Here is a 15,061-nt window from a genome sequence, read left to right on the forward strand (position 1 = left end):
TAATAAGTCAGTTAAAAACACTTGCAGGTAGAAGGAACAGATGGGCTAAATTAAAAAGATTTTCCTCAGAAAGTGTACTTTTGTTAAATTTCAATTTAAAAAAATGGGACAAACATGGCAACACTGAGGGCCAATACTGCAAACAGAAAATGTCTTTCACTACTGTGGGTATTATTAAGGGGAGCCTGGGAAAATTTTCTTTGTACCTTTTCCCATCATCTATTCACCTGTCGCTCCTGAACACTTAACAAGTAAATATTTCATTTAAATTGGATTTTTAATTGTCATCTGAACTAAATATGATTCAACAGTATTCGACAGGTTAATGAGAAACAGGTCTATAGTGACTGCAGCTACACTATTCATGATGTACCTTGGATCTCTATCTTCTATTTTAACAAAACTGTCAATAGACGCATGAGACATTTGTGTAAAGGCTTTTTATTCATTTATTTATTTCAAAACAGTTTTAAATGTCATCCATACAAAAGTACAGCTGAGTTGAAATACTCTGCTTGGAATGATCTAAAAAAACCTTTAATCCAAGATGATCCATCACTCGAGCTGCAATAGAAATGCACAAAGTATAGTGTACGTATATGACAAATACACAAGAAAAGCCCAAACCTTTTGAACGCAGTATTTTGGGCACGCTGTATGTTTGAAGGAGACAATAAGACATGTCTCGACTGGAAATAGACAGATCTTGTCCTGTACACTAACAACTCTTTCAAACCGGGACCTGTCTGTTGACAAAAATAGCCTCTCCATCAGTCCCACAGACAAGACATTGTCCGAGTACATCCAAACTGTTGACGGACAGCGTCTGGCTGGGCAGCATGTGAGTCGTCTCCAGACGGCCTTTACTGGAGTCCCCACTAAGCCAGGCGTTGATGAGGGACTGGTTCCCTCCAGCGGGGGCCATCGCACTGCGAGATATCATGCTGCTGTTCCTGCCACCTGGAAAACAAATATTAAACGTTCTCTTATTATTTGAGAAAACTATTATGATTACTTGACTGTTATTATGTTTGTGTATAGTTTCCTTGGCATGTTGATATACCAGCTTTTTAGATCTTGGCAGTCTGTATCACACCAGCTGACTCAGTGTTTTTATAATCACTATAACAACCAAACGATAACAGACGGGGTTGTGTGACTAATACATGAAATTCATAAATACTCTATGATTAATACAGAAGCTGCTGTTCATATCATATGATTGTGCTGCCAAGCATAAATCAACTCTTGATGCAGCAATTTGCTGATAAAATCTGGTGACTGTTGTAGGTTTTGGTTGGTCAGAAGTCACTGCTGAGAGCCGGAAATAGAAAAACCTAATTTTATAATTATGTAAATCTTTGAAACAGACAAAAGCAAACATTTAAAAATCTTCTTATAAAATGGCCGTAACACTTATCTTACACTATGTGCTACTCAATTTATTTTTTTTTTTAAAGACAGCCTCAGTTGCCATCCATGTGTGTGTAGTATTTTCTTTCCTTTTGATCACACATTAATGTTCTTTTTGTCAAAACTTTGATTTCGAAAGAAGTCTGGCTGTTTTTACACCTTTTCCCATTTGCCTTCACTTCAAACTCCTGTGAGGGAATCAGCCTACTTATTTTACACAATAACACAGCTGCATTTTTTAAAACTCTACAATACTTACATTACATAGCTGGTGAACACTGTAGGCGCATGATTGTAAAATTTGGCCTGATGTCTTGTCATGGTAGAAATGGCTTTTACATTACATCCTGTTTTGCAGTAAAGTGCTGTTTCTTAGCAGCACATTGCAGTCTTTTCTTTGGAAAACAGAAATTATTACCTTCCTGCTGGCTAAATTGAAATACAGACAGAATCATTTGACTTGCCTTGTAAGAAGGAGGGCATTTCTGAAGGTGAGGAAGTCTCCCAGTGCAGCAGTGAACCATCCTCTGAGCATGTGAACAGATGATCTGGGTTGGATGGGTGGAAGTGGACTTCCCACACTGTGCAGCAAACCAGAGAAACATTTATACATTAGTTATAAAACAAAGCAAAGGTCACTGCAAAGAGAAAACATCTGCCATTGCAAGATTAAATCATCTGTCAACATAAAGTCTTACTTTCAGCAGAGTGCGCCTCCATGAGTGAGAAGGGTGCGTTGCCTTGTCTCACGTCCCAGACACAGAGCATGCCATCCTGCCCTCCTGTGGCCACAATGTGCTGTTGGTTCGGATGTCTGTCCACACAGTGCAGAGGGACTCTATCACCTGACCTGAAATGAAAACAACGAATTAGAATTTCTTATAATAAAATTCACCCAAGAACAAAATGCAGCAAGGAAAGAGCAGAGCAGAGATGTGTAATTGTTGATCTTACAGAGAGAGAATCTGGGATGGCGAGTTGCTCTGTTGTCTGAAATCAAACAGCTTGAGTTGGCCGATAGAGTTCACCGTCAAAATCTCTGACGTCCTCAGGTAAGTCACAGCATGGATCGTGCTGCTGTCCGCATTCTCTGTCAGGGGTTGAAAAAATATGTTCGTCACATTGTACTAAGATAGTATCCTGTGCTGACAAATGTACCCCTGTGTGTATTTTAATGTGACATGACGGTGTAGTTACAGTCGCTAAACCTTAATCTCACCTATAACTCGAACCACTCCCTCCTGGTCGGCTCTGAAGACGATGATCCTGCCGTCTTCACCGACGGTGACGATCTCAGGACTGCTGCACACAACACCAGTACAGGGAGCGTTGTCACAAGGGTAACGATGCGCTCTTGCCCAGCTCTGAGAAACTGATATTGTCTGCATTCAAGGAAGAGAATATGTAGGAAATCACAATATTTATCAAACCACAAGTATGTTATATATCCAGTTAAACTGTTAGTGCAACATTCACCTCCTTGAACTGCACTCCTGGTCTGTTAATATGACTTAAATCACATTATACTGTTATAAAGCCATGATACAAATTTTAATTATCTGTGAGTCAAGCTGGGTTAGTCTAGTGTTGAGTTATTCCTAGTTAAGATCAGTGTTAAGAGCCAAGCCAAATGTGACTTTTAAGATAAACCATCCCTAAATATTATTAGTAATACTGTTTTGGCCAATCATGGATATTACACTATCAACTTATTGTGCATATCTTATGGACTTAAGATGTATGTACATGTCCTTGATCATTTCTGCTGACCTTTATATTCCCCACTGTGTTTACATGCGTGTTTGATTACAAAATTACATTACAAAATGTAAGAGAACATTTCAGCCAACATAATGCCAGAATAACTAGCAGGGTTTTCCCTACAATTATCAGACCCATATTCTGATGTCTGAACATTCATAAGAATTCAAATTCATTGCTCTTTGAAAGAGTGTAATTGCATTACTGTGCTATCATATTATCAATATATCATTGGCATAAAATGGTCTTAAAATGACTGGGACAACATATCCTGACAGGCCAAACAGTGGTTAGATTTCCAACATGATTTCATTTGTGAGAGGCTGTAACCTTTCCCCATGTTAAAGGCTCATTACAGATGACCTCTTTGTGTACATGAAAATTGTGTATGTGGAGGACTGGGCTTGTGTGTACCTGACTGTTTTGGTGGTGGCGGAAGATGGTGACGGCTCCAGTTGACGACGCTGTGACAATTCTGTCTTGGTCCAAAAACTGATAAAACAAACAAACAAAAAAAAACAACATTTAAAAAAGGACAAAGGTGAAATTAGCCCTGGGACTATATTTAAGGCACACAGACTTGTATTATAAAGAAAGTTTTTCCTGCCAGATGGGGGAATTTGGCATCATATCCTGCCTTGAATCGACAAAGATGTCACATTAATAGTAGAGTGTAATGCATAGTCCATGTTTATGATGTCTATCACTCTTTATTAAAGATCCTGTTGTCCTTAAACACCAGTTTAAAGTATTGTGCATTTAAGTTGTACTCAGCAACAAATCATTGATAGTGACAAATGCCCTTTTTCATTTTTTTTTTTTAACCATACAATAAATTCTCTCTTCAAAACAAAGTCTAACTTTATTGAATTAGGGATGCACCAATTCAATCAGCCAATACTAGATTAGGATGATTGGGTTTCAGACAGATGTGGCCAAATCTTATTAAATACAAATTCTTTTTAAATGTCATGAAATTCAGTGTCTCCATTAGTTACATTCATTCCATTTTTTTGTGCCACCACAATCCCTGGCCTCATGTCCCCTCAACTAAAAAAAATCTGTATGAGTTTCATGCAGTTAGGAGTACACATTTTAGATATTGGGGAAGAAGAGAAGAGGAAAAACAATTGTACAGCGGAGGAAACTTTAATATTCTTTATTTTCGTACCAATTATAGGCTGGTACATTAATTTGGATTCCCATGAGTGTCTTACCTGAAGGTCCAGAACATCTCCATCATGTTTGTTTTCACACAGCAGCTGTGGGTCTCCTTCAAATCCATCATCCATGCCAGTAGTTCCATTATTCCCAATGGACCAAAATGAAATCTTGTTGTCCTGTAATAGAGAAATATTGGGGTTGTTAAGTGTTATGTGCGCAAGCCCGCCAATTAGCAAAATCACATACAATTAAGAGATTTTTCTAAGAAGTTTGGCAGTCACATGCATCATAAATACTGTATATCATGCCGAAATGGCACCTTAGGATTAATAACATGTCTTCAATCGTGTTTTGACAGTTACAACATGTGTGAGTCACCCAATCACAATAATCGCATACAATTAGGCGATTTTTCTATGAAGTTTGGCAATCACGTTTACCATAAACATATCTTACCGAAATGACATCTCACGATTCATATCATGTTACCAGGTGTGTCTTTACAGATACAACGTATGCAAACCCACCATTTACCAACATCGCAGAAAATTAAGAGATCTTTCTATGGAGTTTGGCAGTCACATTTAGCATAATTATATCACACCGAAACGACCCCTCAGGATTCATATCATGTCTCAAATCGTGTTTTGACTGTTACAACACGTGTGAGTCAGCCAATTAGCAAAATCACCTAAAATTCAGAGATTTCTCTATGAAGTCTGGCAGTCACAACTGTCATAAATATTAACACTGAATGACAACTTGCCAACCTCGTTATCCCACGAGCCAGTCGCGAAGATGTCTGGTTGCTGCAAAGACGAATGTGAAACCGGTCTCCATCTGGTTTTACTGATTTTCTGGGACACGTACTTAGCATTTACGCTCTCCATTGAAACAAAAACACTCTCACTCAGTTTGATAAATGATAAAAACGATTGTTGGTGTTAGCTTAGCATTCATGGGAAACATCAGAATGTACGCGCCTGCTACTTGTACGTAGCTACGGTGGCCCTGTAAGGTCAAACTACCAAATCAGCCGACTTTCCCCTCACATTTACTACTACATGTGTCGCACTCCACTTAGCGGCCACCGTCTATGTTACTGCGGCAAATCTGATTGTGCACTGACTGAGCAATGTGGCTTTTTCCAGTGCAATTAACATTAGTTAAGGCTCATATCTTAACAGATTAATTATTTTGTGAAATGACACTGTTCTGCATGAGGGTCTGCGTTAGATACACCGCCCTGCAGTAAAACCATCCTGGATGTCTGGTGACGTATCCGCCGCTCCGCCGTCTGCTCTGGAGGTTGTCAGCTTCATCGGCAAAACCGTTGGCGCAGGCGCGGCACTGACAGCTGCTGTCTACTTACTCCGCAAAGTCTGTTTAATAATGGCCTGGAAATCTGGAGGAGCCAGCCACGCAGAGCTTGTGAACAACCTCCGCAGTAAGTCGAAATGTTTTGTGCGGTGGCAGCACCGACGTCTTCACGGGCAGGTCGGCCGAAAACGGTTTAGTTTGGCGGCTGGGGTTATCACACGAGCGGTAGCTAGCTGGTTGCTAAGCTATGTGGTATGTTGTTGTTGACCTAGCGTTACCTCTCTCCACCCCCCTCTCAAACCACGTTCACGCCGTGGATCAGGCGAATGCCTCCGTCGTTGCAAAGAATAATTTAACAATAAATATACACATTTCTTGCGCATAGTTGCAGATTCTTTGTGCAGCTTTAGTTTTGTGTTAGGTTAACTTAGCCTGCTAGCTCTATGTGCGTCATTTGGGACGTTGTAGCTAGCTGGTAGCACTAGCCGCGCTGCTAGGTGCCCTGCCCACATTCATTGATGGCTATCATCCCTGTACCATTCACTCTACTTTAACATGAATGACACTGACAGCTGGACATGTGAGGCCAGTTTCAACAGTGACTTTGTTAGCGGGTGATTGAATGTGACAGCATGCTGGGGCACAGTGGCAGCTAGTTGTTAGGTCAAACGATAGAGGCTGCAGAAAATATCAGTGACTCAGTGTAACGTTACCACCCAGCTAGGTGGCTGCTATTCGGTGCTAAGTCCAGTATCGGAGCCATTGATGCCACATGGTGTATTGTGCTATCAGATGGGAGTGCATTGTGCTAAACTCAGTGATTGACACCCATTTTATTACCATGCAAGCTCTGATCTGACCTGCTGTACTTGCATAAAGCAAAATCATATTCAATGAAATCATGTCAGCAGACTTCAGTATCCAAGACTGCTTTCAATATAAAGTATCTACCAGGGCTATTTATATTCTGTGCAGTTCAGCATAGCATTGCGAAAGATAGATCAGCTGCAAGCGTTTTGCCAAAAGCTGCACGGTTTTGGATGGTGGCCACTCAAGCTCCTTTTGCTTTTAAATAGTTCTAACTTCATCTTTCTTTGCAGCAGGCGTGATTATATATCTCAGTTTAATATTGATACAAATGTTGCAGTTGTGCATTGTGAAAGTAATAAGGTAGTTAAAAGCAGCTCCGCTGTAATGCAGGATAAGAAAATGCTGGAAATCCACATTAATCTTTCTCAAAAAGGCTTTTAAGTCAAATTCAGAAGCAGCCCCTTATGATTTGTGCCAATTATGCAAATGCATTTTCTCTTTCATTTGTCTAAGAGCATCTTTTCAAGTCAAAACATTTAATTGGCTACTATAAAGATGTTTTGTTACATCTTCTTATTCTGAAGTGGTCATGACTTTGCTTTTCTGCTCCTCCTCATTGAATTCTTTGCTGGACACTGACCTATTTAGACACAGAAATGTCTTAAATTTAACCCTCAGTTTGCATAATCTGGATTCAAGCAGGTCACACTCAGGATGCATGCTAATTCACAACTTTTTCTAATTGTTTGTGTCCCCCTGACCAATGCCCAGGACTAGTCAGTGCAAGCAGTACCAGTTCAGCCAAATCCATTCATTCAAACCTCGACTGCTTCATGAATTCATACAGTTCAGCACGTACTTATGTGTTGGAGGAATGTTTACTAAATGGGTTTATAGTTTAAAAACGGCATAAAGTTGGTTTGCTTATCCTGAGCTCGCAAAGAAAATTTCAATTCTGCCAGCTTGAAATCTCCCCAGACAGGTTATTTTAATTTCAGAAATCTCTAGTCGGTGTCCATCTGGCAGCCTGTGTGATTTATTTGTAATGTATCCTAAAGCGGCACGCAGCTCTGAGGGTGAGTGGAGTCGGTAATGAGAGCAGCGCCTGCTGTCCTTGGCTTCTCCCACCTTTGGCCCCAGCTGCTACTGGAACCTGTTACGAAGGATTATTCTGAAGACACTGACACTTCAGTTTTTTTTTGGTGTCTTCCACCACACGTCTATAAACTGTCTGACCTTGTGTTGTTATTTAGTTCGTGTCAATGACACGTGTGGGACTTCCTGTTTGTATGCTGCCAACTTCACTTTGTCCTCTATTTCCTATGATATTATCAGTTTTTCATGCTGAATACATGGCTATTTGCAACTTCATTTTCATCCCTCTTAGATTTTCATACTTTTGATTCCTCCATGTCTCAATATTTTCCACTGCTGCTAAATCCCTGCTAGGGTTGCAAGATTCCAGGAGTATTGAGGGTGGAAACTTTCCATGGCAATTAACAGGGATTTCTGAGAAATAACAGGAATAAAATGAAATTGTAGGGTTTATTTGCCCAGACTGTATTTACAATGTCTAATGCAGATAGCAACAAAACGTTTTACCATAAGCAGCCTTATTTAAAAACAAAACTTCTAATAGAAATAAAGAATCAACAGTTCAGTTGAGCTGAACTTCAATAAAATGAGTTGAATCATTTGACAAGAATGAATTGAAATACATTAATTAAAACTCTGCTCAATCAAGCGAACAGATAGCTAGCAAAAAGTTGCAGAAGGTGTTAATAAGTTATAAACTGTCTTTAGATTTAGGCTACTGTCTGCTGGTTAACTGAAAATATTCAAGATATATTCACTTCAGTTATCAAGTTATGATGAAAATAGGGATGCAAATTTTAAGCGATATCTTTAATCAATAGTCAGCTGCCTCAACAATCAATTTTCAGTTAATCATTGATAGTAGATTAGGCTTCATTAGGAGTTAAAAGAAAAGATCAATAATAAATGAAATAGGACAAAATAATTACTTCATTTTTTTACGAGGGCTAAAATTTAATAATATCAGTTTGTATAGAATTCCCTTTTGTATTTTTTAAATTACAATTTATTTGTATTTTAATGAATTTTCTCATACCAGTATTTTGTCTTTTTATTTTGATATATTTGACAAGCAAGTATTTGTCATTTGTAAAGTTTTTATATTTAAATTGTCTAAAATTCCTTGAAATTCCCAAGCTTATTTTCATTTAAATATTATCTGGAGATTTCCCTGAAATGTACACATCCTTTGAAACCGTGCTTTATACATACTGAATATAGAATCATACTGTTTTTCTCTAATTTATATGTACCATTACCATAGTATTGGATGGCATGGATAAAATCCTCTGTAAGCATATATCTAATTTATGCTGTGACTTGCACATAGGAAAGGTTCTGGGAAATCAATTGAAAAAGGGGTGTAATGGATAAAATATGCAGACAGGAGTGTTTATTTCTGTTAAATCCAGTGAATTAGTTAGCTGACGACTTCAATTTTGCCGCAGAGCAGTCCTGCTCATTGATTTGGAAAATTGCCTACAATGGTCTAATACACCAAGAGCTATAAAGGGACAGAAAGCGACTGATGGTTGATCGTCATATCGCACACCCCAAATGTACCAGTAATTTTATATTTGGTTGTGTAATGACTAAATAATCCCTGAATTCACTCTGTCTTTGTGTGTGTGTGTGTGTTTTATGCATTTCTTTTTACATCTGATGCATGGTTATGTAATATATTCCTGCCTGGTGTTTGTTCATGTTTCCATAACGCATGGTGACACAAACTCTTTTCCGTCCCCAGAAAATGGCATTATTAAGTCTGACAAGGTCTATGAAGTCATGCTGGCCACAGACCGAGCCCATTTCTCTAGGTGTAACCCATACATGGACTCACCACAGTCAATAGGTACGTCTGCTCACGCGATCGTTCGTGCATCACACCACACTCAAAATACAGCCTGATGTCAGAGGGATGAACTAAGCAAGTCTCTTCCTCTCTTTTAAACCTAAAGGCTTTCAAGCGACCATCAGCGCTCCACACATGGTATGACTTTAAAAGACTCACACATTTCTGCATCCTGTGAATCCCTGCAGTTGTTTTAATAAAGCTTGCTCCCATTCAGTCATTCAGTCGGTAGATAACAAAGAGACGCAGTCAGAGAAATTGTCTTTACCCTTTTCATTCTAAATCTAATCAAATATTTTAGTGGCTCTAAAATGCCAGTTAACAAATCCAATCTCATCAAATCTAATTTGCTATATTTGTGTGATAATTGTTGGTATGTTAGCTTTGTCAAGCAATTAGTCTATTAATTGATTAGTCAATCAAAAGAACATTAATTAACAACATAAATATAACTATTTTGCTAATCAATTAATCATTTCTGTTACTTTTCAAGCAATATATGCTGGTTCCAGCTTCTCAAATGTAAAAATGTGCTCCTTTTCATTGTTATTTATGATGGTAAATGAAAAGTCTTTTGGTTTTAGACTGTTGGTTGGACAAAAGAAGCAATTTGAAGATGACACTTTGTACTCTTACAAGTTGTTGACATTTTATAGGCTAAACAATTACCCAATTAATCTTGAAGACAATTGGTACATTAATCAATAATACAAATATCCGTTAGTTGCAGCTCCACTGTAAAAGAAAGTTTACATTTACTCCTTTCTCATGGGAAAAGAAGGCACATGGGTCCTTTTAAATAGATTGAGAATAAAAGATTGTTTTATAAACAGAAATTCAACGTTACATATGGGGCATATGACAGTTGCTGGAATAATTGTAAACCACTAATAACTTGTCAAATTAATTGATAATGAAAATAATAAGGGCTGAAGCTAATGATTATTTTGGGTCAAATAATCTGTTGATTATTGTTGTTTACTCAATTACTCTTTAGGTTTATAAAATGTCATAAAATGGTAAAAACATGTTCCTCAGTGTTTCTAAAAGCTCAGCATGACATCCTCCAATGTCTTGTTTTGTCCACAACCCAAAGATAATTAGTTTACTATCACAGAGGAGTAAAGAAACTAGAACATATTCACATTTAAGATGCTGGAATCAGATCATTTTTAGCAGTTTTTCTTCAAAATGTAATCAATCCAATAAATTGATAGTCAGAATAGTTGGTGATTCATTTAAAAGTTGACAACTTATCGATTAATCGTTGCAGCTCTGAAGATATTCATTAGTTTCAGCCTAAGTCAAAGGTGTCAACACATGGAAAACGAATAAAACTGATTACTTTGTAATGCAAACAGACACAGAAGGAGATAAGTCATGATGCCGGCCAGCTAACTGGGTGGTGTTTACCTCGTCACAGTCAGTGTCTGATGCAATATGGATGCTGACTGATGGGTTGTAATGCAGTTTCCTTGTTGACGTCCCCTCCACCCAGCATGCCTATGCCCTGGAGCTCCTACACGACCAGCTGTACGAGGGAGCCAAGGCTCTGGACGTCGGCTCCGGCAGTGGAATCCTGTCCGCTTGCTTCGCACGAATGGTGAGCCACACATGACGGGTAAACACATACGATTTCTCCTTGGTGGCATATTCTGATTGATTGATTAGCTTGTCAACCAATCAACATAACATAGAGAGAGATAAAACATGTTTGATGTTGTGGTGATGTGTTTCTGTGAACTGAGCACCGTTCCTCCCTCTGTGCTTCACAGGTAGGTCCTAAAGGGAAAGTTATAGGAATTGATCACATCAAAGAGCTGGTAGACGATTCTATAAACAATGTGAAGAAAGACGACCCCAGTTTGATAACATCGGGCAGAGTCAAGCTAATAGGTGAGATGCCATTGATGAAAGGTAACGGGCATTTTGTATTTGTCTTTGTTCTACTAACTAACTTTTGTATGCAGTCATGCCGGCGATGGCGGAGGCATCAAGTTTTCAGGTTGTCCGTCCAATTTTTGTTCAGGCGATATCTCAAGAAGGACTTGAGGGAATTTGGCACAAATGTCCACTTGACTTAAGGATGAACTGATTAGATTTTGGTGGTCAAAGGTCAAAGTCACTGTGACCTCACAAAGCACATATTTTGCTTCTGTTCAGCAATTCATATGATGATTTTGACAAAATTTTACACAAATGTCTAATAGGATAAAATTATGAAGTTAGGACTTTTTATATCCAAAAGGTCAAAGGTAGTCTTTACTCTGACGTCATAATATTCTGCTAAAAATGTTCTGGCCATTATTCAACGCTATAGCTCACGAACAGCAGCTTGACAAATGCATGGAGGCAAACAACCACAAGGCAATAATTTAAGAAAGTTTTGGAAATTATTTGAACAGCATAAATTTCCGCTGACTCTCGCTGACTTTTACAGGGTTTCCACAATACCTTGAAATCCTTGAAGGTTTTGAAATTAAGGGAAATAATTAAGGTCATGAGAGTTTTTTAAAATAGACATGAATAAACATAATAAACATTTATTTTTATTGTTGTCTGTGAGCTTCTGTAAAGCCTATATTATAAAAAACAGTATTTAATCTTGATCTGTGTTTCAAACTATGCCATTTTGGATCCTTGAATTTAAGGGAGTCTGGCCTGGAATAACCGAGATAAGTCCATGAATTTGATGCTTAAGGTGTGGGAACCCTGCTTTCACAGCAAAGTACAGTGTCATCTTTGCTGTCTTCTCTTCAGTGACGAACTAAACAAACAGCAGCTCAGGAGCAAGGATAGTGCAGTGCTAAATAAATTAGCAGTGTGTTCCTACTTTCACCTGCTCTGCAGTGCTGATACAACAATAAAAAGTAGGCGGTTAACAGACACGCTTTCTGGTTTTTGTTTGATTTTTTTTAAAAACGTTGCAGCCACAATGTTTTGACAGATTGTTAGTGTGGGTTGGCAAACATACTGTAGCTGTTCATTTTTGGTTCAGTAATCTTCTCTCTTGTTTCTCGATTTATCGACCAGCAGAAAATAAATTCCAATCTTTGAACAATTTCAGTCATTAATTGCGTTTGCAGGATAGTGCTAAACAACATACTGTATTTACATTTTCTTTGACATTATTTTGGTCTGTAATTAAAGAAAAAAAAAAGGCATAATCTCCCAACAAAAGAGTATAGAAGAAAAACAACACAACACAACATGAAAGAGTTTCTGTAGAAATGTGTGGGCTGACACTACTGCTTATTGCGCCAGCACTTTTTACGAAATGCAACCTATTGGGTGTCAAAAACTAACAGAAGAGCTGCTTTGGTCGTTAGCTCATATCAGAGTAAGCTATTTTAGGACATGTAGATTTAGAAATTTCTTGAAGTGTAAACTAGATGCCATCCTTTAAATATTGTCATAATACTGGTGCAGTATCTATGAGTTGAGTGAAAATATTGTGGCAATATCACCCAGCTTTATATCTTTGGATATTTGTGATATTTCTTAAACTAAATAATGAATCAGCTAATTGAAAACAGTCAGAAGTCAGATAAAGACACAAAGAAGAGCTGCCAGCACAGCAATGTTTGAATAAGTCAATGCAATCAATGAGCAGACAGAAATAACAATAAATATAATACGGAGAATCAGAATGAGTGTGTGTGTCATCTGTTTCAGTGGGGGACGGGCGGATGGGCCATTCTGAGGAAGCGCCTTATGATGCTATCCATGTTGGCGCAGCAGCACCTACTGTTCCTCAAGCTGTGAGTCTCTCTGAATACTTTAAGAGCTGATGATCAAGGTCACATTCTCCCAATTCACTTCAGAAGAAGTAGTGAAAAAGAGCACTTAAAGAGAAAGCAAATTTAATGCAATTTTGTGTTTCAAACAGGATTTAAATAGCAGTGCTGGAATGCCTTTTTAAAGCCCCGTTTCTCTCCCAGCTTCTGGATCAGTTGAAGCCGGGCGGCCGGCTGATTCTGCCCGTCGGCCCGGCCGGTGGAAACCAGATGCTGGAGCAGTACGACAAGATGGAGGACGGCAGCACCAAAATGAAGCCCTTGATGGGGGTGATTTATGTGCCTTTAACAGACAGAGAAAAGCAGTGGTCCAGGTGGAAGTGACTTCCTTCTCCCCTTCCTCCCCCTCTCTCCTTCTCACAGTGGCAAAGGTGAAATGGTGTGGCTTGGAGCAGGCAATGGATCACAAGGGGCTGCGTTTTGCTGCTTGTTGACATTTTTTGCTTCTTCCATACCATACCAACTAAGCTGCACGTTTCCTTCATTTTTTTTTTTTAACTCGTAGACCCAAATTGGGTCAATAAAACCTGCCTGACTAATGAAATTTGAAATCATAGTCGTAGTTTTGGAACCCAAACACAAAAGAAATAGCAGCAGTGTGAAGGCATATTCTTGGTTTTCAAGAGCATGGCTACTTTGTCAACTTGAAGACACTAAAACCCAACTCTCCATTTGTTCTGTTTGGTCTTCTACTCTGTGAGATGTAGACAAAAACCAATAACTGTTTGTATTTTACTGTGAGAACCTTTATTAAAGTTTTGCATGCGATTCTAACTCTTGACTTTCTGTTTGCATGACTGTAGAATGATTTAGTTTCCTGCATGCTGCTCTTCTTTTCTGCCCTTCCTGACATTTGACTTCTGTTTCTCACAGGGATGAACTTTGAAGAGGAAGACGGTCCATAACTCACCTTTAAGTTTAAACCTGGAGAAAACTTGGATGGGGTCGAACAGCCCATGGCATTTTAACAAAACATGCTCTTTTTGTTTAAATCTAACGATGGACAAGAGTATCACATTGATGACAGCCCAGACGGGCTGGGAAGAGAGACTGAAGCTCAGCGCAGAAATGTCGGAGAAGGCTTTTCGTTTTTCTTTTCAGGCCTGCATCTTTTTGGTTGTGTTTTCAATTTCAAACCGCTGGATTTCAGTTTTTTTGTGGTTTATCATTTGAATTACAATCAGCCATTTTTACAGTCTTACATTTCAGCAGCATCAAAGCTGAATGTAGGAACGCCGGACAGTGACGGGGAAAGCTTGAAACTTTTAGATAATTCACGTAGCTACAGCGTGTGTGTGTGAGTGTGGATCATCTAACTATAGACCTCTCTGCTAACATATGAGCTTTTTTCCCTTGCCAGCAGTATTAGGAACACACACACACAGGCAACACAATGGCTGATGTAACCCACACATCCTGTTTGATGTGCAGCACTCTTGAGTCATTCTACACATAGAGTAAGCAAAGCATTCTGAATATACTCCAAAGAGAGCGGAGCACTAATAACATTGACACCCGTGCACATAACAGGGCTGTGCTTTTCACCTGGTGATGTGTTGCTTTCTGCTGCCGGTTTACCATTAACAATTTGTGCAGGCTTTTCTGGTGACTGACACTAAATGAGATAGTCACTGCTTTGCCAAAATAAACTCCAACAATATAAAGCAAATGAATGTCTGTTTTCTTGAAATCAATAAGCACATTTTATTTTGGGTGATCGAATGATGGATGATATTTGGCTTTCACAGTTTCTTGAATGGCTTATGAAAATAAAGAGATGCTTATGTTTTTGTCTGCCTTTTGTTATTGAATGTTTTGTGTGCAGGCTCGTGTCTAATATGTATTTCAT

General features: G+C 38.7%; 2 protein-coding genes across 4 annotated transcripts; one reads left to right on the forward strand and one right to left on the reverse strand.

Moving 5' to 3' along the window:
* Positions 1 to 425: 425 nt before the first annotated feature.
* On the reverse strand, positions 426 to 5,681 carry nup43 (nucleoporin 43). The gene is made up of 8 exons (XM_073492700.1): positions 5,109 to 5,681; positions 4,392 to 4,514; positions 3,589 to 3,666; positions 2,633 to 2,795; positions 2,368 to 2,503; positions 2,112 to 2,263; positions 1,878 to 1,994; positions 426 to 960 (listed from the first exon to the last, which is right to left on the reverse strand). The coding sequence occupies exons 1-8, from the start codon at positions 5,226 to 5,228 to the stop codon at positions 731 to 733; spliced, it is 1,119 nt and encodes a 372-aa protein (XP_073348801.1). The 5' UTR covers positions 5,229 to 5,681; the 3' UTR covers positions 426 to 730.
* On the forward strand, positions 5,574 to 15,002 carry pcmt (protein-L-isoaspartate (D-aspartate) O-methyltransferase). Of its 3 annotated transcripts, none has more exons than XM_073492704.1 (8): positions 5,574 to 5,785; positions 9,311 to 9,415; positions 9,522 to 9,553; positions 10,914 to 11,018; positions 11,191 to 11,311; positions 13,091 to 13,176; positions 13,357 to 13,482; positions 14,086 to 15,002. In XM_073492704.1, the coding sequence occupies exons 1-8, from the start codon at positions 5,605 to 5,607 to the stop codon at positions 14,089 to 14,091; spliced, it is 762 nt and encodes a 253-aa protein (XP_073348805.1). In that variant the 5' UTR covers positions 5,574 to 5,604; the 3' UTR covers positions 14,092 to 15,002. The 3 variants fall into 3 exon arrangements, with proteins under 3 accessions (XP_073348805.1, XP_073348804.1, XP_073348802.1); XM_073492703.1 differs by having other exon boundaries at positions 5,577 to 5,785; positions 13,357 to 13,583; XM_073492701.1 differs by having other exon boundaries at positions 5,577 to 5,785; positions 13,357 to 13,526.
* The last annotated feature ends 59 nt before the right edge of the window (positions 15,003 to 15,061 follow it).

The sequence above is a fragment of the Pagrus major genome, chromosome 22 (assembly GCF_040436345.1).
Source record: "Pagrus major chromosome 22, Pma_NU_1.0".
Lineage (NCBI taxonomy): Eukaryota > Metazoa > Chordata > Actinopteri > Spariformes > Sparidae > Pagrus > Pagrus major.